Raw genomic sequence first — 27,602 nt, 5'->3', positions numbered from 1 at the left:
AAGAGAATCTGAACCAAAGCTGATGGCTAGGAGCATGGTTGAAGGAAAACCTGGGAACTGCTGGTGAGGAAGGTTTTCATATGTGGCACCTCCTTATGTGCAAGAGAAGTTTACAGGTTGTCTTTCTTGCTAGTAAATGGCCAGAGGATCAAGTATTTGTCCTGCCAATTACTTTCTTAACTCCATAATGGTACAAATCCAGTGGGCTTTTTGCAGGTTTCAACCTGAAAGCAGAAAAGGAAGATAACTACCCCACAAACAGGATTTACCAAAAAGAGGCAACCCTTCCCAGGGCATTCTTCTCCTGGTTCTGCAAGGAGCACACCTCCTCCTGGAATGGCCAGACGATTGTTCAGAGCTCCGTAAACACGAGAGGCAGGGAGAATGCTCAGCAGTGGGTGGGGTTGGTAAAACTTTTAACCCACACTTGTAACAGTGCCTTCCCCAGACGTAGGGAGTGCAGGTGTTGGTCCCAGGGTGATCAGCAGCGAGGAGCACGCTTGTGCTGAGTTGTGGGTGGCCTTTTTCTCCTCCCAGCGCTGCCGCGGGTCACCAGGGCATGGGTGGGGAGAGAGACGCACCATCCCAGCCGCGTGTCCCTCGGGGTGCTCCGAGACCCAGGGCAACACGACAGCACTCTGTGTCCCACGGCCACCACTTTGGCAGGAATATGACGGACCCCCGGGTGCGTGCTGGACAGAGGAAGCCCCGTCTGTCCTTTTCCATAGAGGAAATCTTAAAGAAACCTTCTGCCAGCACTGTCCCGAACAGTGAAACCAGGAACAGAAGTAGCTATGCTGAGAGACCTCCATCCCTAAAAGCAGAGTCACCGGTGGCCTTTGGTAAGTGCCAGTTATAACACTTAATGAAAATGCTCCTCGCTTTTTGATCCCAAAGGCTGTCAGGTTCAGTCATCTAGAATTTTAATTCTTTAACTTTTATAGGAATTTGGGATTTCCCTTATCAGGTACAAACCATTCATTATATATGTAGAAATAATATTTTAAAAATAATTTGCTTTCAACCTCGCAGTAGATTGGACTCTGGGGTTTTGTACATGCAACCTGAAAAGTTATTTCAGGTAGCTCTGTTCAGTGAGGAGTGCTTATTGTAAAAAATACAATACATCTTTCCTTTTAAAAAACAATACTCTTGTTATCTGGTCGAGGGGGAAAAGACAAATAAATGCATGCCGTAAGGACAGGTATTCAGTCTCAGGAAGCAAGCCTAAGACTACTGCAACACTACAAAATTTTTGGAGTTTCACTTATATCAAGAGTTGATTGTTGTCTGGAATTACAGCCAAATCTCATATCAGCACCCTTTCCTGATAAATTTGACCACTCACCCTCAAGCAGGAGAAATGATCTGTAAGGGTAATGGTAGCTACAGGAGTATTAGAACCCAATTGCTGGAATAAGAAAAGAGAAAGCATATATGTTTAATAATTTCTTTTTATCATCATGGACACCAGGTTATTTCATGAACTAAATAAAAACAGCTAGTAGAAAACTTGCATGACTTTGATCTTAGCAAACCAGCAAGTGCATTAGACTTTTTGACTTCAGTTTTCACAGTTTAGTTACTCTGGCTTTGAGTGAACTTTTACCCCCACAGAAATTGTCTCCTTCTTTCGTTAAACAAAGAACAACGTCCAGCATTTTCTGGATTTGATATTTTTTCATCTTTTTCAATCTGCATTTTCCATAAACAACAGATATGTATACAACAAGCAGATCCACTTAAACAAAAAATGACCTGTAGTTTTGGCACAAAATTTTCACTCACCTCTCACTCAACTGCTTTCAATAAAGCTTAATGCTACACTTTATTTTTTGTAATATAGAGAGATACTTTCATGGATCAGGACCCTATTTAACCAGGATACTGGATGAGCCACCCATTAGTAAGGGAGAGAGTCTTTTTCCAAAAGCCTGTCAGTCCAAGAAACCATTGCCTATTCGCATAGAAAGCAAACAAGACCTAATGGTGAGGGAAACTACTCACTACTGTAACATTACTTACTGGGGTTGGATTCAAGCACTCTAACACTGACTCTTAGTCATGCTTTGCACAAGATTTGGATTTCTTTTTGTTAATCTGTGACATGGGATTAACTTGTCTCCTCACCATGTGGCAGTCAGGCCACCACTCACCTGACAGCATTGTGCTGAATATACCACTGCTGCCTTTGTGCCAGTAACTGTAGCTTTCCATGGAAACTTGTGTTTGGGAAAAAGAGATAGCATTCTGCTGGTTTTTCCCAGAACCATAGGATAACTGGGGTTTGCGGGGACATCTCCAGGTCATCTGCTCAAAGAAAAAACTCTTCCAAAGATAAAACGAGGTAGCTGAAGGCTTTGGCAAGTGTTGCTTGGCTGTTTTGCCACTGGTACTAATTGGAGGACTGGAGCGTTTGGAGGTTTCCTTAAGCTGCTTTTGCCAACTGGAACTGGACAACCAGTCCTGAAAGAAGCAAGAACTTGATAGTTTGTAGAGGTGGACAAGGACGTGGCTGATGCTGCTGCTGGTGCAGTGGGGCCCACGTGCTGAAGGTTGTGAAGGGGGAGAAATGCTGCTGTGAGCTCTGGCAGTGTGGTTTTGTGAGCTGAAAGTCCTTTCCTGAGGGCCTGTGGCAGTCACTTTGTGCCACTGGATCCAAAGTGAGACAAATAGCACCAAAAATTCAGTCAGTGCTTGTTCACAACATGGGCCATAAAAGTGCATTTCAACAACATGAGAGTGTTCTCTGGGAACAGAGACAGGACCTTTTTATATTAATTCATTTCCACAGTCAATATGTTGAATATGTGTGTCTTAGCTAAGTGCAAGCACAAGAGTCTGGCAAGTCTGCATGCAGGACATGGTGGGTTCCTGGGACTGCTCTACTGCACTGCCAGTGCAGCCTCACCCCAAGTTGCTGCACCTGAGCATACAGTCAGTTTTTCATCTTGAAAGCAATGCAGGCAGAACCACCAGGCCTTGCCCTTGGCTTTTTTTCACCACGTTCACACTAGAGAGAGACTGTAGCTGTAGCAAGAGAATATAGTGACTCTTCTCTCCCCTACTAGAAAGCAAAGCTGGATTCATAAACTTAAGGGAATGTAGAATATTAACTAACGAAAACAGTATATACATGTGAAGATTCACTTAATTGTTACTGGAAGTGGGAAAACAAGAAAGCTGCAGAAATCTTCCAAAATGTTGTTGTACTTTGTTGTACTTTGATCAAGGAAGTTTAAAAAAAATGAAAACAAAACTTTTTCACTATTTGTTTCTTACCTAAGAATGTGGTACCTAAATTTATTACCCTTTGCTTTCTGAGCAGAACTGTGATTTATTCAGATAAGTTATGTTTATTTCAGAAGTGCAATACCCTGTGCTGTACATCTTGGGATAATTGTTGTATTCCATTTAAGTTGTTCAGCTTCATGCCATATAACACTGTCATTAAAAAAATTATCAGCCATAAATAATCAGCCATATCTAGTATGGCTCAGTGCTGGCCAAGGTCAGGGAACTGAAATGAGCTAGGGAACTCGCTGGAAATTCCAGGATGGGACTCAAATCCAGCTGCTTTCTCATAACAGTTCAGCATCAGGAAAGAAGGAAGTACTACAGGTCAGGGTTAGTTATATCTTACTAAGGATTTTAAGAACACTCCCCACAATCCTATATGGTATATATCTGAGCAAAGTTATGATTCATATGAGAGACAGGAAGATCCATATGGCACCACATAGGCTACTGTAAGGTAAATACTGAGGCTAGAAATTACCATTTGATGTAGACAGTCTCAGTACCAAGATCACACTTGTCCTGGAGTCTATATCTAGTCATTATGAGCTGAGGAGATGGGTAGGACCAGGGGAGCAGAAGATGCAGAATATCAGAAATGGTTGAACTCGGTGGTCTAATGTTTGGACTTGATGATTTTAAAGGTCTTTTCCAACCTATGATTCTAAATGAGGGGTAGAAACCAAGATTCCCAAGAAAACCCATGGATGCTGGATCAGATGACTTCTAACAAATTATTCTGAGTTGCTTCTAACAAATTATTCTGAGTCTCTGAAAAAAAGGATGTTGTGATGTACAGTGCAAGCTCTCACAGAATGGTGGGGCTTGATCATGTACGGGAAGATCTCTGGGCCTGACTCCTAAGTTCATATGTTTTTGTGAGTGTAATTCCAGTGGGACTTGGAATAAAGAGTGTGCTGTGTACTGTGAAGCATTTGGCTTTCCAGTTACAGTGTTAGTCGTAGGGGAGTTCACCGCACAAACACAACAGCTAGAGGACCTGGAGCTGCAGTTGTTGAAGCCTGTTGAAATCATTGAAAGATTCTTACCAAATTAAAAAACAAATGATGGACAAGAAGGCACTTTAGTATGCAGTCTGTGCTTTTCCTCTCAACCTTTTGTCACAATGCTTAGAAAGGATAACCATGGCCTTTGAAAGGAAGACAAAACACCCAGTGAGTGCTGATCTCCTCCCTTGTGCCAACTCTTTAATTTAAAACACAGGAGAATATCAGGCCTATTTCAGAAAAAAAAATTGTTCTGAAATTCCTGGGAACCTGATTTTAATGTACTTGAAATTACATCTGAAGTGATTGTTCATTACTCCCCTGGTTTCTGCCAGTGAGGTTTCACCAACAGGAGATCCTTTATCAAGTCAGGGAGAACTTGGGATGAGAGTTTTACACCTGGGAAATTAATAGTGAAAGCAGTAACAGATATGGTAATTTCATCATTCTGCCTGTGTTATGCTCCATCATGTTAAGGATATGCAAATTAATAGGAATACAACCACAACTTCACACACAAATGTCAATATGGTGATTGTTCACCTTTAGCAACACTCCACCCATCTTTATCATTAAAGAGGAAACAAACTGAAGGAATCTGACTGAACAAATACCATCTGGCCAATAAGACCAATTCACCCCACCTATTGCAAGGAAAACCAATAAACTTGGAAAGCAAAAAAAAAAAAAAAAAAAAGTAGAAGAAATAGAAAAAAAAAACCACAATACAAATATGCTTCCATTCTCAGTGATAGACTCTTCGCTGTTCACAGCCTTAGTAAGACCCTAAAATCATAAACCTTGTGCCTCCTCAGGTCTGTCTCTCTCCAGTGATTACACAACAAGGCTTAAATGGAACTTAGGTCATCTGAAATAACCTCCTGCTTTCAAAGTGAAACCCTACTATCTTGTCTGAAATTGTCCATTCTTTCCTATGCAACTGAAAGTCAAGAAAAAAAGACCATTTTGAGCCACAAGTCAAAGTAATTTCTGTGCATGACAGTAATGACAGTAACAAGTATCTCATATTGTGCTAGGCTGAAATGTCATTGACTTTTCTGGGGAAAAAAAAAAAAAAAAACAAAACCTAGATTCCCTGGAGGAAGTTTTGCCCCATGCCAGTTCATAGTTGTTTTTCAGAGCTCCCTGCTGGAGTCACATGAATGTGTACCAAAAAAATTCAAGCTGACCTAAAGAGCAACCACTTCAGGCAGGCTTTTTACTTGGTCAGAACAACAAACACCAGAGAAGGTTGCAATGCAAACAGGACTGGGGCTCCTAACTGCCAGCTATATGCTGTAAACTCAGTATTGTCTACCTTTAATCTTATTCTCCAGAAAAACTCCTTGATTAATTCAGAGGTTCATACTTTGAGGTTCCTACTTCTTCGATCTCAAACAACAGATCTTCCCACTCCTTTTCACCAGTTCACAGAGACATTGGCATTTTCCGATCTGCCTGGGACTGTCTTCCATTTCCTCCCTGTTCTTTCTACTTCAGTCTGTAATTCCTCTATCTGTGCTTATATATAACTTGTGCTCATCACTGGGGTATGTGTGCATCTCAGGAAAAATACTGGGGAGGAAAGTTGTATATAAAGAATAAAGACATGTGAAAAGTCTTCTATAATTTAGGAAATGCTAATGTCATTCTTAGAAAGCTTTAATCACTCCCCATAAGAGCATCTTGCTTAGGTACTCTTACATATTTAATTACTGTAGGATATAAGCATCATCACTTTTGTAACATATGAATTTTCACAGCATCACATCTAGCAAAGGAGTGCAACTAGTCCTGAATTTAGAGATGGAAGACTACGATAGAAATCCTGGGCTAAGAACCTGTGCCAATACTGATATCCTCTGATCAAGTGTTATTTAACCCCTGCCTCATGCTAGTGACCATTCCCAGGTCTATCCTTCTCCTTATCCCACAAATATTATTCAAAACCTCACCTGTCTTCTTACCAGAAAACTCAAAGTTAGTTAATACTAAAGGAATAAAATGAGTGCCATTTTGCACAATGTGCCTCAAATGCAGAGGTGGGCCAGGTTTTTAAGGTCCACATGACTGTACACATGTAATTGTGTTTAGAAGGTTACTCAGAGATTGGTGATATTTTAAATAGATAACATTTGAAAAGTTACTCCTTATTGAAATTAAGCTTTAGCTAGTTTTTTGAGCTCTTACCGCTCAGAGTTTTGGAGCTCTTACCGCTTCATTTTCTTCATGTAAGTGTCAACCCTCTATAAAACTCCTATTGTCTGAGCTCTTAGGGAGGGCAGAATCAGAATTGGGTACTTTGTCTCCAGATGTCATAATTATCAGTGCTCCAAAGTTGATTTCAAATAGAACTTGTTTGTTCGAGAAAATAAATCTCTTAACAAGTCTAAAAAGTTAGATGTTTTGCCAATGCCAGACATGACAACATACATATATATATTATATATATATGTAAAATGTACATTAAAAAGTGGAGTCTCTTTGAATACAGCCTGTAATGGTTCACACCTGCTGCCATTTAGATATGAGAAGGAGAGGGGACCACCCACAGGTGCAGCAAACTTCAGATCCCATATGTGGGAGACTGCTCAGGAGTGCAGTCCACTACCACATTAGGATTTTAATGTTCTTTGGCAATAATAGCAGACAAACCTGTACTGTCATATTTGCTCCCAGGCCATGAAAACCTAAATTCCCCAATGGGTACATTATGTTTGTATGTTGCCTTTTACTCTGGCTTTCCAAGCAAAGAAATCCACGTGCAGCGGAGAACTAGAACAAATTTTAGATTTGCCATTAAAGCAGCACAGACACAGATGTCTTGTCTCTGAAGAGTCAACTGAGCCATGATTGCAACTACCAAAGGCAGCACATCAAACATTCAGCATCAGGGTTTATGGCAAGGCTGTAATACAGAAGGGAGGTGGAGAGTGGGGTGTTTGGTGCAACTCTCTTGGGATGCTGACAGCCACAGACAGCCCACTGCCGTAAACTTCGAGGCTTCCCAGCGTGTTACATTTCAGTGCATGGCTTTGCAAGGTCTGCTTACATTTATAAGGAGGTGTAAAAACTCATACTGCATTCATGAGGGCAGAGAAGTCATCTGGAACATGTTTGAGGTGCCCCTACTACACAACTGAGGTAATGGTGTTAGTAATTAGGCAACACTATGGCTGAAGAAAAATTGTGGCTTCTGGGGCCAGTTTCTTCAGCACTTGGGGTCAGGTGTCCTAGCACATGATGTGACTGGTTGCTGCTGAGGTTACTGTAGAGATTGTTTATAATGTCCATGCTCAAATCTAAGTTAATGTTACAGCTGCACTTCATGAAAATAGGCCAACACAAGCTTCTCCTGTTTGTCCTGTCAACAAGAGTGTGCAGGTGATTTCACAAAGATGAGTTGGCTGTCAGTACCTTTCTAGATATCACCAGCATCACTTGTCACAAAGGCAGAGAGGAAATGTTGACAGCCTGGGCAAAGGCTGCCTTTAGAATGGTCCAATGCCTAAATCAGAGGAGCAGGCAGCCCAGATGGAGAAACAAGGACAGAGGGACCTGAATTGGGGAAGACACTGACTTTTAGCCTATTCGTTGGCCCATTTTCCTATAAGGTAGATGTACCTACAGGGACATTTTAAGACAGGACCAGACTTCTAAAAGCATTTGGCATCCAGCAAATTCCATGGCAATCTTGTTGACAGCTTCTCAGAGCAGCTCGATATCCGCTTTGCTTCCAAGTTCTTCCAAAAAGGCAGCCACTAATTTGGATACTGGCAGGGAAGCTGAGATTTCTCAATGTTTTGGTTATGTCTCCCTATTTTTTACAGTCCTTTTTTAAAAATCTCTTTATAGGGACCATTGAAAGTTTTAAGGTGGAAGGAAGCAGAAAGCAGGCAAGATTTGGGGGTTAAATTCACCAAGATCCTGTGTCTGCAACATGGGGTAATCTTGGCATCGCAGTACAACACAGAAGGATTAGGGCCATTTGAAATACGGTCATGTTTGAATGGTACAATATCCAGACCACTTTTTTCATACAAACTGAAAGGTGCGCTGAATGGTGGCTGCTTTATTCAAAGCTGTCTTGTGCTGTGTCCTTCACAGATTCCAGCAGCCGGAGTCAGTCTGACTGTGACTTACCTTCAACCAAAATGCTTCTTTCCACCACATGTGCTACACCCATGGCCAAAGCAAGGAGGGTGCAGGCAACTCACTGCAGAAGACCTACTGCCAACCCAGCATCCTTCCTCGGTGAGGACACGGGACATGAACGTCTGGAAGGCAAAAGAAAACATGAGGAAGATCAGCTATGTGCTTTCCCAGTGGACCATCCACTTCATGGTGAGTGCCTCTATATCCAGACTTTCCCCTTCAATGCCCTAAAACACAGCTGTTTTCTTAGAATTATGTACCAAGCAACAGACAGCATGAGTGTTTCCATTGGCTGGGTCACAGTAGATGGTCATAGCGCTTAGATGAGTCACAGAGACAGTTCTTCATTCTTGCCATCAAAAGACTGAAGAGCCACTATTTGAGCTAAAATTCCAGCTCAGTCCTACTAACTCTACCAATGTTAGTGGTAGGGACTGCTTTGGGTGTTTATTGCCATCCTGCTTGGGTGTGAGGAGTTTCCACGTTCTGAGCCTAACTGCCAGGGTTGTGCAATGCCCATTTCCTGAAAAATGTGCATTGCACAACTTGGGGAGAGAGTTGGTGAATAAGCTGAGTCAGCTCAATGTGTTCTGTACACCTTGGACTCGCTGTACAGGTGATGAAGAGGTCATCAGCATGCACACAGGCAAGCTGGCGACAGACAATAGATCTGGCAGGATGTGTCAGGCACAATTTTCAATGCTGGCCATGTTGGTGAATCTGCTAATTTAATTAGTTGTGAGCATTGGTAAATAGCAGTCTGTCTCTTAGCCAAAGCACTGGACAATACAAATATCCTTTTCCAGTATGTTGCACAGAGACTTTAGGCTATGCAGGATAGGTACCTGAACAAGACAAGTTCCTAATAGACAGACGGCAGTTAATTAGCAGCATGTGACAAAAATTTCTCTAAGTTCTTTGCATTTGAGAAAAAGTAAATACAGACATTCATACTACACTATAGAAAACAGATTTTCAGCAGCAGAAGCCCTTGTTTTGCATAGTTTGTTATTATTTACTCCAGGGAAAAGAAGGCATTTTATTTAAGTCCATTGAAGATGGCAGATGTGGGGTTACTTAGCTGGCTTTCCTGAGATTCACACATCATCCTTGGTTCATACTCTGCAAACTGGTAGGAGAAACAGCACTTCCTGTGAAATACGTTTGAAAGAAAATCCTTGTCTCTGCCACTGCTGCCATGGTATACATGAGTCTTGTGACAAGCTGCTGTCACCTCCTCCTCCTGCACGAGACAGCCATCAGTCTTGATGCAGGGAGAAACCTTGTGAGATAACTGGAAATTTTAGCTTTCCTCTGCCCTGTAAGCTACACACAGCTCATGACAGCAGTGCTAAATTGTGTTGCCTCCTCAAAGAAGAGCCAAGGCTGTATGCATCTGGCTCTCAGAGTTGCCTCTGAGTATAAAAGTAGAATATTCACATATTCTCCATATGAGGGAGTTTCCAGCCAGGAGGATCACACCATAGCTGGGAGGTGGCTATCATGACTTGGCACTTAGCCTCATTGACTAGCACCATGGTGGGTATCAGCCTCATCAGTAAAGCAGGGGAGGAAGCATGCAATTATCTGCACAAAATGGAGCCAACATGAGCAGCCTCCTACAATGGCAGAGTGTATTTTAAAGGCATTTTAAACAAAATCTCTCTGTTCCCTGGTCACAGTGAGGTTTTGAAGCCAAGCAGAGGTTTAATGATCTGCCATTTTCTAGGCTACTAGTTCCTGCAGTTGCCAAGCCTTTGGTAGAAACTAGCTGGAGGAGGAGGGAGAATCCTAAAGCACTGGATTGACGTTTTCCCCGTAGTGTGCAAGCAGTGATGTTTTGGATCCTGTTCATACACTGTGTCATTCCTAGCAGAGAGCTGGAGGCCTAGGTTTAAAATACTTTCCTGTATCTCAAGTTTCATCCTCTTTCTTCCACTTTACATTACAGAGGAAGAGCTGGTAGCTCTTTTTCTCCTGCCTCTGGCTGTGGCAGGTATCACCTTTCTCAGACAAAGTCAGCAACAACACCTGCAGGAAGGGTAGACTGCATCATCCCTGGAAGCAGTCTGTAGTCCTGATGATAGCAAAATTAACTTCTATTTATGCACCTGTCAGCTGTGGGGGGCTTCAGACATGCTTTTGACGTGGCAGCTACAGGTCAGTTACGGGGCCTCTGACAAGGCCCCTTGGCAGTCCCAAATGCCCATAGTGTATCCATGGAGGTGTCCCTGGGACCTCCCTCACACCCACACCAACGATGCCTGTAAGCACTCAGAAGAACAGAACCAGCCTCAGCAGCAGGAGACCTTTCTGATATGAAAAGACATTAGAAGCCCTTAGCGGGGCATTCCCTCACCTCTCTCTTAGCACACATCTATTGATGTAAAACACCTTCATGGTTGTGAGGAAGGGCCCTGGGCTCTATCTAGACACACACATCTGTTTAGTTGTCAGGGAATAGAAGAAATCAGGTGTGCTATACAATCACCTTGCAGGCAGGAGAGCTGGGCTTTGGTGCTATTTTGTATGGGAGGAGAAAGGTGAGGAGGAGGCTTCGACAGCAGCCTCCTTCATGGGCATGTGGTCTGAGATAACAAGAGCACTCTGACTGTGACCCTGAGTATGGGATTTGGAGCATATTTCCAGGAAACTTTGTAACAATTCCCTAAAATTTTTCTTTTCCCACAAAATGGTTTCTGCCACTAAGTGATTTAGAAATGCAGTATCACTTAAGCTAAATAGATTTATGCTCTTATCACAAACCACTTGCAGGAAGCAATGCCTCTTGTACTTTGAACTTAGAGGCTGCACTGTAAGCAAAAAAAGAAGAGGTCTCATATGCTAGAGACATGCTGACATTGGCATTTAGTTTTGCTAAACCCTTCTTTGAATTTGAGTGCCTTCATTCTGAATGCTGTATGCCTTCACCTGTGGCCTTCTGCATGCAAAGCTGAGCAGAGCCTTTTCAGAAAACCTGGATTCTTGGAAAGCAGCATTGATAAAGCCCATTTTAGAAGGAGAAACAGCTTTGATAAAATCTGTTTTAGAAGGAGGTAATTTTAAGGAGGGCCTTACTTTGAAGCTGCAGGTACAGGCTCTGTTTGGGCCAGCTTCTGTGAGATGAGTCATTGTAGCCCCTTTGCCATGTACAACCACCATCGCTGCCAAGATATTCAAAATGTCAGAGCAAGCAGGGCAAACTCTTGTGGTTGTTGGTCAGCCTCTCAGCACTTGTCTATGCAAACACCCAAATCCTGAGCTCCCACATTCCTTTTAATGACTTCTCTCTGCTCTGAGCTCTGAGCTCCCTGGGACTCGGCTTGCCAGTTCAGAAGAGTAGAGCTGGAGCCTGAGAGGATAACACACCCCCATGCATGCCTGACCTACCTGCCTGCAGCAGCTCCTGGTGGAGATTGCCAAGTGCAAGATCCCAGTCTTGTACAGGATCCCTGGTCTGGATCCTCTTGGGCAATCATTTTGCAATGAGGTTTTTACACTTGCTGGGTCTGATTGTATACATTGGGCAGGTGTGCACTGTAACTACATCCAAAGGCAGTGCTTGAGTGTGTCCTGCATTGCACAGAGATAATGGTTCCAGTCTTCTGCTCAAGCAAAGGAGCAGTCAGTGCCATGGAGAAGCCAGGTAACAGCATCACCTTCAGACACAGGTGGATGTCTGGTTCTGTGGGATTTCTTCTCTGGGCAGTAATTCAAGGACAGCATTGATCATGCTTCAATAAACAGAGCTGGCTCCTAATTCCACCAGAAACTGAGGAGCTCATGCTGTGAACTACACGTGATTCAAAGGCTCATTTTATTTTCTGCAGCTCATGTCTTCATTATTTGCTGTAGAGGAGGCTGCCCTAATGAGACAACATCACCCAAATATTTCCATAGCGGAAACCCTCTGCACATGGCTGACTGGGAGCTCAGGGGTCTTTTTATTAATCTGTTTTATTGTTATGATAGCATCTGTGATCCCAAAGCATATTGATGAATTCTGGTGGCAATTTTCATAAAGACAACAGAAAGTATAATCTCAGTTCTGGAGGAAGTCCAGTATAAGTCATGTCCCCTCTGTACTGATGCCAGTTGCAGACATCCTTAGCTCAATGTTTATGTTTTCTCTGAAGTCATAAATTCACTTGTACTGTTCATTTGTGGACAATATGGTCAAATCCGTGTACCCCTGTGAAACAGCATGGTTTATCTCTCACAGAGCAGTCTTTTCCCCAGTATGCTGACTTACCTTAATGCATTTCGGAATCACCCAAGAGACAATGAAGCACTGTGTAATCACAATCCCAGATAAATATCAGCTGCCCAAACTACACCAATGGGACTGTGAGAAAGGGCACAAGCATCCCATTGTCCTGCAGAACAAAAGGAAACAATTTTAAATGAAAAGGAAAAGCAGAAGAAAAAAAAGAAATGCCCATATATATAATTTGGCTGCCATTAGCTGTCTTACCAGCCTTTTGTTTATCTGTGTGAATAGTCCCTGCAGCCCTGTGTCTCTAAAGTGCAGTGTTCTTCTATATACACTTGGAAATGCCCCAGACCATTGACCTTGTTTTGGTGGGTTTACTTGAGGTATTGTTGAAGGCTGATTCTTTTTTTTCTCCCTCTTTGAAGACTGACTGTTTATAATGACACCCTGGATATTAAATGAAAACCTGAATCCTTTACTCTCACCCTTCAAACTCTGTTCACATAAAAGTCTCACTGGTACAAGTGAGCACTGAATAAAGGAAAGCTGTCAGCAGCTGGGGACTATCATAAATTCCTTTTGTGTTGTTTCTTCATGGGTTTTGGGTTTTGAGTTTTGTTTATTTAAAGCAAATGTTAACATTCAATGCTTTCCTCAAGCAGCCCCTTCTTTCCAGGGAATTTTGGATCCAAAGGGTACATTACACAGGACCCAGAGGTTAATTTGTTCCTTCTAGTCAAATCTGTACGGTGTGACCATTTGTAAAGCTGATGGCACATCATGATTAGTTTATTTCAAAGGTCTTAATGAGTATTTATTGACTTCTCCAAAATTGTCCTAGAACTTTTTATTAAAGCTCTGGGATATGGTACTGTTTTTAGTGTTCTTTGAAATTGAGGGCAGGTCTTTTACCTACTGTTCTAGCAAGCCCTTTACATTTAAAGGGGAAACAGCAGAGGCAGGGACGTAAATAAACATTCCTGTTAGTGTCTAGATGTTTGCAGGTACAAATAATCACAAAGAGCAGGAATAAAGAAAAAAGCAGGCTGTCTGTGCAACCTGCAATAAACTCAGCTTTCTCCCTGTTGCAAATGGCTGGTTTCTCACAAGGGTTTTGGACCAGAGAGTGGTGGGGAACATGTTTTCTTTGGTGAGAACCGTTACTGGTTTAGGCTGGCCACTGCTTTTAAAGTGAGATTTGACTATGGCAAACATTCACTGAAATGAATGTGTCAAGTGTCAAACTTGAGATTTAGCTGCATGGGGAACCAACACATGCATCTACCACAAATCCACATTGGCCTGAAGGAGTTCATGAAGGTGCAGGCCCTTTGGCCTCAGTACAGATCTGATGGTTTGCTTCATCCTTCAGATACTCTGCTGACCACTGGCTGTGCCAGAGCTATGCACACCATCATTACAGGCAGCAGCATTTGTAAACACTGTCATCACTTTTCTGGCAGACAGGAAAGGTTAAATTCACCAGGGACTCAAGGTTGATGGTGAGCACGATCCTCCACAACAAACTGTCCGCATGAATGGTTTCATGCATACTGTCTACTCCTTGCCAACTCCTCTGACAAGCAGACTTAAGAAACTCCCCTGGCCATCACTGTGCAGCCTGCTTAAACAGGTTTCTAGCCTGGTATTTTTGGCTCACAACCCTTGAAGTCTGCACCTCTCTGCATTTCAGTCTTGATGTCAGGTGATTAGGCACCATATTCAGCGCCAGGGTGGAAGCAACTCTATATGAAGAAGTTTTGGACTGAAAGGAGGAGGTCAAAACTTTAAAAGTTCAAGTTGTGTTTCTCCGAATTAACTTTGGCAATGCCTGAACAGGCAGCAACTGGATGCTAAATGCTGTGTTTCACTAGCAGAAGGCTCTATCTGGAGCACATTGTACCCATCCAATTAGGATCAGTCTCACTGGCTATGCCAGTCCTTCTTAGGCTGAAAAACCACTTTAATAAAGATTAGCCACACTACACTACTCATGCCTAAATATTGCAGTACAAGCTGTTTTGTTTGAAAGCCATGAGCCGCCTCTTTAACTAGTAGAGGTACTGCCATGGGCACATCCCTGTATACAGACAAGCAGGTTTTGTCCTGATGCCATCAGCACTCTGTAATGACTGGAGGTTTTTGCTATGGGGCTGTCTGCCGTGAGCAGAATCTCACCACAAGAAAACAGCATTCAGAAAAGCCACGAGAAGAAACTGTCTGGGAGAGCCACATATCTGAATTACAAAGAAGAGAGAGAGAGATAGGAACTTCTCTGAAAAAGGCAAAAAAGGATGAAACAGAACTTAACCAGATATAATGAGACTCTTTTTCAACACACTTGAGTTTCTTTCTGAGAAAAAAATGATACCGTCAACTTTGTTACACAGAGAAAAATGTATTTCTGAGGATATATAGCTAAAGCCACTTGCTTGCTTATGTAACTGCTTTCTCCTTGTCAAGGAAGAAGCAGAATCTTTGGATCTGGCTGTTGCATACTGTGAGAGGGTGTCTGTCCAGAAATGACAAAGAAGATTGCAGCGAGATAGATTGATCCTACCAGTTTTCATCTCTCTGGGTTACCTACTTCAAGGCAAATATGTGCTAGTACTGATTTCCAGCCCTTCTCCTGCATTTTTAATTCCTTGTCCCTCCAGCGTATGGCTGAAGTAGGCTTGATACAGTCCTAGCTGTTACTGGGGTAAGTGCAAATGGGGGGTGCAGTTGCAGAGATCTCCCTGAGGCAGCATTTTTATAGCTGGTTCAGATATGCAGCTAAGAAACAGAAGTGCAAGGTGTACCACAGGCTATTTGCCTACTACAGCATGTAGTCCAGAAGAAATTTGCCCCAAGTATAGCATCATTGCAGCTGTGCAGCTTTTACTTTACCAACTGCATATGTTAACAAACTTTTACAAGGAGTAGTCATCAGTATTGATTTGCTCATACCTCAAATTTCTTGAAACTGTGTAATACTGGACAGTGGAAATAAGCTGCAGTATGCTGAGCTAAAACCATGTATATAAGCAATTGCAAATCAGATGCTTTGAGCTGTGCTTAATTTAAGGCCTTAATGTCCTAAGCTCCCTTAATTTTTAGGGAAGCAATGATGGGGAGGCTTTACTTCATATGGTTATTTGGAGGTCAGAGATTACATAACAAAATAAATTGTGAGAGGCCTCTGGAGACTATCTTGTCCAACCCCAAAACTAAGCAGGGCCAGCTTAAATCAGGTGGCTTAGGCTTTTGACCAGTCAAGTTCAGACTGTCTGCAAGGACTGAAACTTCACAGCCTCTCCTGGCCCACATCAGACTACCGTCATTATAAAAACATTTTTTACCTATTATGTAACCAGAATTTCCCTTGCTGCAACCTGTAGTCATTGATCTCATCCTTCCACTGTGCACCTTCAAGAAGAATCTCTATTTCTACAAAGTTCAAATGTTCCAACTTGCTTCAAGTCTGACCTAATAATAAAGCAGATCTGCAAAGGACAAATGAGCCTGATACTGAATTTAAAGGAGCTATACTGCTTTATCAGCTTGGAGAATCTGGCCCTTCCAATGTCAACAGTAAGGCAATGTATAGACAGCTGTATCTCTAAGCATCTGAAAATGCTGACACGTTTAGCTGCCTCGTATTTTCAGGCTTAGTTTCAACAGCCAGCTAACCTGCAAATGACTTTCACAGGGTATAAAAGCATACTTGAATATCCCCAGCTTTTACATAAAAAATAGCTCAGGAAACTCAGACAGAGTCTTATTTCCCCAGAGACTCTAGAGCCACATTTGAAAAGCCAAAGTTACACTTCCAACACTTCCTAGTCTTACATCTTCCACCCACATTCTTTATTAGACTGTAATTCTGAATGCTGTTGTTTGCTATGGGATCTCTAAGCTGAGGTCCCAAGGCAAAGGGAACTATCAAAGCTACAGTGAGAGAAAGTTTCATCTTGCAAGAGAAAATGTTAACATAGAGTCCCAGATTTTTTTAATTTCTTAATAGTTTTTTAAAAAATTAAAAATAGAATGATTACTTATTGGGAAAAAAAAACCCAACTGTTTTCTGTATTCCCTACTAAAAGTAGGCAAAAGTCTTTATTAGTTCACAGGAGTCTATTTTGTTAGCAATTTAATTTAATATATAGTCAACATCAAAGTTTATCCTTCAGTCTCTACTGGCTCATAAGTGACCTTATGTTACTGTATTTTGTTCAATCTGATGAGTTTCAGCTTTGCAAAGTCTGGTTTCAGTAGGATTGACACTTCTGAGCACTGTGCAGACCCTCCCCTTCCATGAGAGTCTTGTCTATAATACAGTTCACCTTTTCAGAAGGAAAAATGTGGAGGATTTAGAGTGGACTGATAGGGATTTTTTTTGCTCATCACCAAGTTATCTGGGTCATTTTCATACCCAAGAAGCTGGCACGAGACACCAGAAACTCATGTGCCTGTTCTGTCTGAAGCCACACTCTCTAGTCCTGGACATTTCTCAGGTTCCAGCAGGACAGAATATAGTAAGCCATATAGTAAATGGGAGGTGAAAATCTTCCAAACAAGAAACAGCATTATGAACTGGGAACCCTGACTTATTTACAGGGGATGTAATGTCCTAAGATTTCTACTGTCAGCACTGATATTTCCCTTTTCTTTCATGTAGCAATAAACCCCCTTTACAGTAATCTTTTGAGAAGGTTCAAGTAAATGTAATCAGGGCTTCTTAGGAGAAGGTGCCCTTTATACCTTCAGCGTAAACGCACACGAATATTTCTCATTTCAGATCTCTGCCCCAGTAGTGCCAGCAAGATACAATGGAAATAACATTTTTCTCTTGAGGCTGAAGCTGGTGCTGCAGTTTAATGAGTAGTACTTTGATAGGCTGGTGGAAAGTCTAATGATACGGATTTAACTGTTGGACATCAGCTTTATTAGGCTGTTCCTGAGGCATGGTAGTATTGACAGTCATGATAAATGACACTCCTCAGTTATTCTTGCATGAGTGGTTTCCTTTCAAAGTCCCCAAAATGTTTAGAAAAGATGGAATATTCACATTGGTATTGTGTCTGGGCTCTTTCCTACCAAGTTGATGAACAAAACATTTTAATTCTTATTTTCTATGTCAACAAAGTCACAATGAGGTTTTGATTACAGAATGAAAAATGTCATTTTCTGATTGGAACAGAGCCTGCTTTATACTGGCCTAGATGTTTAGTTACCTTTTCACTGTTTTAGCCCTCCAAAGGATGACAATGGCTGAACATAAGGGAGAAAAGCTACCAAGTCTCTTTAAGGGACTAAGCTAACCTGGTCTGGTTAATTGTTCCCATTAGAAAGAGTATGCCTCTAGTTACATAGTATGAATTGTTAGTTGTCATCAGGCCACGGAAGACCAAAAGCAGCCATTCAGAATAGCAATTTTCTCTTAACAACATGGTTTCATTGACAATTACTTCAGGTCACTGAGTAGCAAGCTCATCACAGTCAGTAAAATAGTATTAGAATTTTTATGCACCCATCAGATGCAGTTTTCCAAGCTCAGTAGAAAAACCCTGTGATTCACAATGCTTGGGGTATGGCTTTTTGTGCTGATCCCTCATTGTCAGCTGGAAGATACTCCATGCATCAGAGAAGATTCCAGCTTTGGGATGAGGCTGAACTACACATTCTGCAGCTGCTTTTTCCTCTTCCTTCAGAAGACCTTCAGCATAATTTCAGAGAACTGAGACCTCACTCTAATTTATATCAAGTGTTATACAGAGTTCATGATCTAAATAAAATATCCTGGTGTAGGAGGTCATTTTCAAAGCACTATAGGAGTGTTTACAAAGTACTTTTTGTGACCACACCACAACAGGTGAAGTAATGGAGCAGTCTAGGAATCTCCTTAGGAATTCACAGCACCTAAACTTCTGTATGGGCTTTAAGTCCTCATTCTTAAGGTTAAGTTCTTTAGGTTAAGCTTGTTTAGAAAGCCCCCACACCACAATGGTATAGTCAGAAAAATATCTTTTCTTTGCAAGAGCAGAGTTAAACTGCTGGCTATCCCTACTGCTGTAGGAATGGTATGGGAAGAGAACAGCATTCAATCAGGAGTCAATGGTTGGTCCAACACTGAAGGACTTTGGTGACAAACGCATTGCAGGGCTAGTGTGGTTAAAATACACAGGTGTTTGTAGCTGTTGACATGCAGTGGATCTGTGGAATTAGCAGTGCAAATGGACACTTCTGACTCATTCCTTTAATGATAAAGTAGTGCATTCATGTTGTCTGCTAGAGAATGTCAGGAGCCAGTCACCTATGATAAGTACATATCTAGAAGGAGCTGTAGATGCCATCCCAACTGCAGAGCAATTTACAAAAATTGCTGCATCTCTGAATCTTCTTGTGGTCCTGTAACCTTTTCCTGTAAAAAGTAATACATCTTTCCTTGTTTTACACAGCTGAAAGGAAAGGGAAACGAAGAATCCGGACAACGTTCACAGCTGAGCAGCTCCAGGAACTGGAGAAAATTTTCCAAGTGACTCACTACCCGGATGTCCATATTCGCAATCAACTGGCAGCAAAGATAAACCTCCCAGAAGCCAGAGTTCAGGTACAGTGTGTCTCCAAAAGGCTATGTTCACTGCAATTCATTCATTATTTGGAGTGCATTCTTAATAGTTTATGCCTGGGTGGCAATGCTAATGAGATAGTGACCTCTCTCTTATCCTACAGATGAGGCCACTGACACTGTTCTCTTTTTACAAATAGGGAAAGTATTTTTCACCCAGCTGTGACTAACCACGTGGAATTAATCAAAGGGTTAACAGAAGCTCTGAGCATACTAAATACATAGCAAATAGGAGTTACAGATGGTTATGAGTAACCTGTTGGACTCTGAAGTGGCAGAGCAGCCATTTATGAAAATATTTATTAATCATTTATCAACCATTTATAGGCTAATAGTCATCCAGTACAAACTGTCATCCATATCCATCTTCCACAGGGTCTCAAAAAACATGAAAATAGTTGCCAGAATGGAAGTACTTCTTAGTGTTCTGTATTTCGATATGACAGGCTATAAATGCCCTGGCTGTAATTTCAGTGCACAGAAACTAATCCGGTTTCCCCCAGTTGTAATATAATGTTGCTGACTGAGCTAAAAATTGACCCCAAAATCTTACTGCATAGGAAATCTGCTACATTAAAATATACATACCATTCTGTATTGGCATTTGGTGTTGCCTACCAGGCACTGTAGTGATGATTTTTGCATGGGGCAGTTTCTGCACTTGCTGCCATGCTATAGTCATTGGTGTACTCCTTTGCATATATCCCTCTCTAACAACCAAAGTTCGACACAGAGCTGTTCATTGACTATGACATGCCTGGGATCATTGGCTAGCCATGATAATATTGCTTCATCATTAGGTGACAGGGAGAATTAGACCTGCCTTGCCACAATATGCCCATTAGCAATACCAGTACTCCAGCAATGTATTTCCAACTGTATAAAACACAAGCTGAGCTGCCAGTCAGTGTTCTCTACAGAACAATGAATCACATGAAAGAACAAGGCATTTTCCTGTTTTAAAAGAATTGTTTATGATCCGTATGGGAAAAAAAAAAAAGTTATTATGGGAAACATCAACTTGAGATGTAAATGAAAGAAGGAAAAAGTCCCTCATGTATGAAGTGCAGATGGCAAATTCCCAGTACAGACAGTGTTATTATATATGACACAGGAAATTCTGTCTTTGACCTCATCCTGGCTGATAAAGGGAAATTAGCCACAGAACTAAAAATTAGCAGTAACTTAGGTTCAAGTTACAAGTTATAGTTTCAATTAACTGCATTTGTCACACAAATCAAATAGCACACAGAGAATTTGCGTGTGCTCTTGTACTTTGAAATGGTTTTGATAAAGCTAAAAGCTTTGTGTAATTTAAATCACCTCAGAAATATAACTTAAACATTGAAAAAGTGAACAACCACTTGGTGACCAAATGAAACCCTTCATAACCCTGAAAAATCTTGTGTCCTCCAATCAAGAAAAAAAGTTTTGATTGCTGTGAAACAGCTTAAATGGATAGATGAAACTGTATAACTGCATGTGTTGCACAGAAAAAAATTTAAAATTCTGTATAAGTAAACATGAGAAACAAGAAATTATAAAAATAAATAAGCAAAGCAGGAGGGTGGAGGCCAAAGCTTTGGTCAGAAAAATTAAGGATCAAAAACTCAATAAAGGTCGATTGAGAACAAAAAAAAAAACCAAAGTGATCAATTATATTGATCTGTCACTTTATAGAAACAGTAGGACAGTCAAGGATAATGCATAAATGACAAACATGTTCAGTCATAATTTCTTCTCTATCCTTGGAAATATGTCAGGTAACACTTCCTATAAGGATAATGTTGAACAGCAGCTGCTACAGACAGTTATTTTTTAATCTACACATCTAAGTAACTTACTTCCAGTGGTTCTGAAGAAGCTGCTTGAGAAGTAGTTTAGGTCATCAGTGTTGATATTTAATCAGTTCTGGAGCATGAGAGACATTCCATTCCAGGGCCCTTGAAGAAATCTAATGTGTCAGTATTTAAAGGGTAAACAGGACGACCAGATAATGATTGACCTGTCAGATAAACATTGATTTTTGGCAAAAACTGTGAAAAGAACTGTATATTCAGTTAATGGAGAGTTAAAGAAAAGATAACATATTTAATGCTTTTCAACACTGGTTCATGAAAAGAGACACTGCCAAACTCATCTTTTTGTGGTGAGATTTTTAGTGACAGTTTTAAACAGAAAGAAGGTAGATTTACTTCGTGTATGAGTAAGAAATTCTTTATGGTGAGATTGGCAAGACACTGGAACAGATTGCCCAGAGAAATTGTGCGTGTCACATCATTGGAAGTGTTCAAAGTCAGGCTGAATGGGGCTTTGAGCAACCTGGTCTAGTGAAATATGTCCCTGCCCACAGCAGAAGCGTTGGAGCTATGTCTTCTTTAAAAGATGTTCCAACCGAGACCAGTCTATGGTTCTGGGTATTTGGCTGATAAAGGTATGATATCTGCAGTAGACTGAGCATGAGGTACAGGTTTAAAACAATAAAAAGGACTCATGCTGGGTATGGAGAAATCATTTTAGATGTAAGGGTGCTGGAGAGCTGCTTGGGAAAAAAAGAGCAGTTTGGTCTGAGGAGTGTTGAAATCTTTGCCTTTAGTTAAATAAAATAAGTCCATGAAGTGAGAGCTTTATCCCATGTGCAGATTTTAGAAGGAGCGCTTCAGAGACTGAATGTTGTCTGGAGTGCCCCCTTTGCCCTCTGTCACTTTGTGAGTGTTAAATGATGCTGTTTCACCATATAACTCCTGCATGGTAGAAATGGAATGGAAAAGTTCATACAGACTAAGCAGTTTCCAGACACCTGCAAACCCAGATAAACAAAACTGTCCTCTCAGTAACCCCAGCTACTTCTAACTATCAGCAATATAGCAGCTAACTATCAGCAATATAGCAAAGGTCTCCTGACATTCCCATTACTTCTTGGGTGAGAGATGCAGAAATAACTGAGCTGCTCATTATTTGGCTAAAAATACATATGTATTTACATCAAATAGCACTGTCTTCAATAACCAATACTTTGTGTCCATGTGAATCACTTGCTTACATTCAAATAGCAAATCCCTTAGCAAGCTAAAAACTACAATTGAAGGGGGTTTCAACTTTTCACAGCAGTGCAGCAAGATGCACAACTGCAGCTGCACAATAAATAAATTTATACCTCTGCCAGAAGGCAGACTGGTCAAATCAGCTGATAGATGAAAGGAATTCCCCAGAGAAAATTAGTTGTCTGCTTTCCAGTGCAAAAGATATGACCAACAGCATACTCAGATTGCTGAGTGATCCCCTTGGGTCTTTCAGTTAGGTCCCTTATGTGAATTTCCAAATGCTACCAGCTAAATATAGGTAGAACCCTGTTACTACATCTCCACTGGTGACACGCTTTTATTGCAGCCCAGCAAAACATCTACGTGGATCTTTTCTCAGTCTATTCACTTGGAAACAGGGTGGAAGAGCTCTGTCATGAGATGTCACACCTTCTAGGGAAAACAGAATGCTGTGGGCATTGACCACTGCACAGCTTCGTCCACAGAAGGATCTGCTCTCCCCAGAGAACCCTGGAAAACCTACAATATTGTCTTTCCTTGAACAGGGTGATCCTATTTCTTCTGAAAGCCACAACAGAAAACAGGGTATCATGGTCCAGAGATCCCATATGCTATGCAAAATGTGAAAAGTGCTCTGTCAAACCCAGTGGTTTACTTTAGGTTTGGTCCCTGGTTCTGCTGAGCTGGATGTTTTCTGATCCTCAGAGTTTAGGGAAAGTAGTTGGCTGTGAGAAGTTCCTCCTTCATATTCTGTTAATTCCTGTACCTTTTCTTTTTTGCCTTTTCCCAGATCTGGTTCCAGAATCAGCGAGCAAAGTGGAGGAAACATGAAAAGTTTGGCAACTTTGGTGGCCTTCGCTATCTGACAGAAGTTGATTTTGTTCCTGCCCCCAAGTCAGATATCACAGTGAGTATTGGACACTTTGTGTCAAAGCTATTGAGGGTCAGCTATCCTTCACCAGGAAATTACTTCATCAGTAATTCCATGGGACTATCCCAGAGAAGGAGCACTGGAAAAGACAAAATTGGCAATATGATGACAAGAAATCCCACCATCAATCCACTGATCAAGTAACACATTTCTTCATAGAATTAAACCTGTTCCGTAAATACTCTGTGAGGTGTCTCTTGTAGGGTGGTCCTTCCCCATTTTGCTTCTAAATCACTTCCCTGTAAATCATACTTTGATTCAGAATGTCTTTACAATCAGAAATTTCCTGAAAAGGAGGACCTAAGACATTTGCAGCCACAAAGCCATGTTCCTTTACAGACAGAATCTCTCTACAACATCCAGCCTTGGTTAGGCTGACCAGTACCTTGACCTATGCTTTAGCAGTCCAGGACTGTTATTTTTTAGGCTGCCACACAGGCTCTTTCCCTGATAGGAGTTTTTTCATAGCTGGAAAAAAGAGTATTTTGCTTTATATCCTGGGTGACAACACACCCCACTGGGTTTTAGGAAGTCTGTTTTTCTAAACTTTTCTTCTTAATTACTGATCACCAGGGAAACAAATAAGGTTGATTGTAACTTTCATCTTAGTAGAAGTCCATATTGATTTGCCTGAGACTACACTTTTATTCTTGAAAGGCTTCTAGCTTGATGCCAAGAAAGCTCTCTGCTTCCTATCCTGACGTGGGATACTACACACCGCTGCAAGGACAGCTGACAACTGCCTGGCTGCCCAGCACACTCTCCTTCACTCCCCACCACGTGGAGCTGCTGCCCTTCCCAAAACCATACTTGCTCTTCAATGTCCAGCCCCCTTACGGCTCGCTGCTACCCCGCAAGTTGGAAAGGAGCAGTATCTGTGCCAGCTCCTCATAGAGGAGGACATGGGGCACTGGGGAGCTTTGGGGATGCCTTTCTCCTCATGTCCTCCATGGAGGTGTGTGGTTCCTCTCATCAAACAAACCTGCTGAGATGATGGGTGGCAGTGGTGCCAGGTCACCATGCTGGAGAAGGGCTGCCAGGAATTGCCACAGCCCAATGGATTTGTGCAAGAGGCACCAAGGACCAGAAAGGAGCTCCTCATCTCCCTGAGGAGCAGCACACTCCGTGGAAACCCAACCCTTCAACCAAGATTCTCTCCCCAGTGGGACAGTGCACCAAGCAGCCCTGCAAAAGACTGGGATTTTACTCAGCCATGAGACATTGGATGACCCTATTGCACCAATGGCTTGGGGCAGGAAAGATGCCTGGGATAAAGTGTACATAGGCCTAAGGTCCAGCCAAAAGTGCTTTTTTCTGCAGGTTTTGGTCACTTTCCTCATACATTCTGGTCTTCATGTACTGGGCTGCTGCAAAAAACTTGTTTAGGTCAAAAATCAAACTTTCAAGATACTTTTTTTTTCCAAGTAGTCAAATGGGGGGGAGGGCGGTTGATTTGCTGTCTGTGTTTTTGACTTGAATAAAGGGGCACAAACACAATCTGAGCTGAAATAGTACAGTCTGACCTCTGGATTTAGTACTGCAAGTCTCTGAGGGCAAGAGAATTCTTCAGCTGGTTAATTAAAATGCTTATGAGGAAGCCTCTCATTTTTTGACCTAAATTAAGAAAGCTCCAAAACTCCCCCACAAACAATAACAAAAAGAGATAGAGTTTAATCTGCTAGGTCTAATAGGATGATATGACCCCGCAGTTTAGTTTAATTGTAGATAAATAATGAGATCGGCCTGCCCATTTGCAAAATGTATCTATCCCTGTAATTTACATAATACTCATCCCCTTCCAACATATGGTGCTTTACTCTCCCCTGCTTATTCAGGGTCCAATCCTGCTTCCACTAATGTCTGCACTGTATATACTCTATCTGTACTCTTACAGGTCTTCCACAAGACCTTTCCTTATACTTGCTTGGATCTGAATTCTCTATTGTCTTCATCCCTGTCATCTTATCAGTCACCTGAAAAACATTCAGGTCAGATACAGGGCTAAACTTCAGCTCCAGCAAAGAGCTTAAACACCTAGCTGATTAAAATCAACACAAATTAGTTGTGGTGTTCACCTCATGCAGCTTCAGATGACTGCATTGTAGCCACACACACACACTCAAATTAAGGACCTTGAGCTTACTTAAAAGAAGAAAAAATTATCACACTAAAGTTTCTGAATTAAGTGCAAGTCACTCATTAGTGCAGTTTCTGGAATGTCAATTGTCCTTACTCAATGATTATCTGGAATATAGACATTATAATAATCTAAAGCTTAGGGGACATGACTATTTGCACAAGAGCCCAGGGACTCAGGCCAGCACCTGCATTGAGATAGCTTTTCCTGCATGAATATTTCTTTAGCCTAGAGGAGGATTCTGGGATGATCACAACATGACCATTTTCCTTGGTCAGGATATGGAGGTAAGAAGCTTAGGATGCTACTTTTACATTGTTTCATACTCTGGTATTTCCACATAATGCCAGGTTGGACACATCAGTCCTTGGGACATCCTCAACTCTGCAGTTCTTCAGACATAGGATTGCTTTGGGCAAACATATCTTAAACCAGACAAAGAGTTGCTTGAGGGAGAAGTCATCCAAGGAAGCTGACCGCACAAGACATGAGTATAGAAATGTATTCACAGTTTCATCCTAACCTTCTTCATCTGATACCAAGTGATTCAAGTGACAGGGTTTACAGGCCCCCTGGGGGGGACTCCTACAGTCTCAAAGCTCTCCATGACATTCCACTTGCATTTTCCATATGACAGCTTCAACCTTTAATCTTCTCTAAAACCCCTTGTGACCTGAACAATTTCTCCCCCTTGCTTATGGTCCTGATTTCCATTTTCACACTGACTTTTTGGTAAAAGAAAGAGAGTAACAGCTAGAAAGCTTTCCTTTCATGGTTGCTGCTGTTGTTTTATAAGGGTGGCTAGAAAAAAGAGCTGGGGTTTTGAGGGGGTTGTTTACTTTTAAAGGTTTCTCATTTTTTTTCTTTTTTTTTTTTTCTCATGTGTTTACCATGTGTTTTGATAACAGTCAAAAAGAGAGCATGCAAAGAGAGTGATGCCTGCTCTGCAATTCCATGCAGGTACACACTAGATCTTGAGTCAAAAAAAGCTGTGATTCAAAGCAGCCAAACATCGGGTTCCTCATGATTTTTGACCAAGCTCTACATCCTCTTCCCACTCTGTGCTCTGACCTGACTTTGCTGAGTGATTGTAAAATATTCTTTCTCTGTTCCTTTACATCTCCCCTTAGCCTGGACACTGGGTCTCACCTAAGGGCCTACTTCTGTTTTCTTGCTCTGCTCACGTTTTGCCCCTGTGTAGTTTGACTTGTTTTTGGGATGAGAAACACTATGACTTCTAGCTCAGGAACCCTCAAATGAGCCAATGTCTCTGCATCTCAGGGAGATTAACCCAAAAGACCTGGTATAAATAAGGGCTTAATTCAAAATAAGATGGTCAGTGAATTAATTCAGATGGGCTTTTATCCAGCCAGGAGAGTTTGGCTCTTCCAAGAAGGTCTCCTGTGACACGTCCTCCCTGCTTGTGTCCTTATGCAAACCTGCTCTCTTTCAGGGAAAGCTTTACCCCACTTCCAGGACATGTTCTTGCTTCTGCTGAAATCCATAATTTACAGTGTCTATCCAAAGATACCAGCACAGAATGATTTTTTTTTTTTTTTTGAGCAGCTAACAATAAAAACTCACCTCCTGACTTCCTGAAGCCTAGCAGAATGGAGAGGGTAGAATGCCTTTCATTCCAGGTCTTCAGAGATGGAGCTTCTGAAAGGACTCTGGAGTTTGATCAAAAATGAACTTGGTGTCAAAGCCACAAGGTGGGTTTAGATTAAAAGCTTTAAAAGGAAACCCAAACACGTTTGGTTTTCAATAAGCTCAAAAAAAAAATGTGTCTCAAAGTAGCAAATGATTCATTATTCCAACAGCTATTAGATACGTATTATATTGTCATGGGCATTTCAAGGAGAGGATGTCCCCTCATGGGACAGCTTGCATTGTCTCTGTGACCCTTTCTGGAGCCATCACATCAAGAAGTACATGTTGGCCACCTGAATGATCTGAAACTTGTTTAAGAATTAAAAGAGTACCAGCCAGCAGCCACGTGCCAGGAATCTGTAGTAGTTGTCCATTTCTCTGCATTTCAAAACTCTCATAGTCGTGTTCTTTGCCATCACATTACTTGTCTTTGTCACATGGCTGATGTTGAGCTTACAGGACAGAAATTCACTGAATCCTTCATCATCTTTGATTAAATATAGGTGCTGCTATTTACAGCCTTGCAGACCCTGGGCCGTGTCAGCTGTAAATGCTTTC

At 41.7% G+C, this 27,602-nt stretch overlaps 1 protein-coding gene across 1 annotated transcript; it reads left to right on the top strand.

Moving 5' to 3' along the window:
• The first annotated feature begins 670 nt into the window (after positions 1-670).
• Positions 671-24,682, top strand: ISX (intestine specific homeobox). Its single transcript, XM_053942553.1, has 5 exons — positions 671-842; positions 8,412-8,648; positions 19,113-19,264; positions 23,117-23,233; positions 23,915-24,682. Exons 1-5 carry the CDS (start codon positions 671-673, stop codon positions 24,149-24,151), a joined length of 915 nt encoding a protein of 304 aa, XP_053798528.1. The 3' UTR covers positions 24,152-24,682.
• Positions 24,683-27,602: the final 2,920 nt, after the last annotated feature.

This window comes from Vidua chalybeata, chromosome 5 (genome assembly GCF_026979565.1).
Source record: "Vidua chalybeata isolate OUT-0048 chromosome 5, bVidCha1 merged haplotype, whole genome shotgun sequence".
Classification (NCBI taxonomy): Eukaryota; Metazoa; Chordata; class Aves; order Passeriformes; family Viduidae; genus Vidua; species Vidua chalybeata.
The sequence above is the reverse complement of the archived record's forward strand: the minus strand, read 5'-3'. Positions and strand labels throughout refer to the sequence as shown.

Excerpts from the sequence above, each read along its gene's own strand:
- ISX (XM_053942553.1), top strand. The coding sequence starts at position 671 with ATGACGGACCCCCGGGTGCGTGCTGGACAGAGGAAGCCCCGTCTGTCC. Across the intron at positions 19,265-23,116 it reads TCCCAGAAGCCAGAGTTCAG|ATCTGGTTCCAGAATCAGCG; the intron begins GTACAGTGTGTC and ends GCCTTTTCCCAG. Across the intron at positions 23,234-23,914 it reads CCCCCAAGTCAGATATCACA|GCTTCTAGCTTGATGCCAAG; the intron begins GTGAGTATTGGA and ends TATTCTTGAAAG.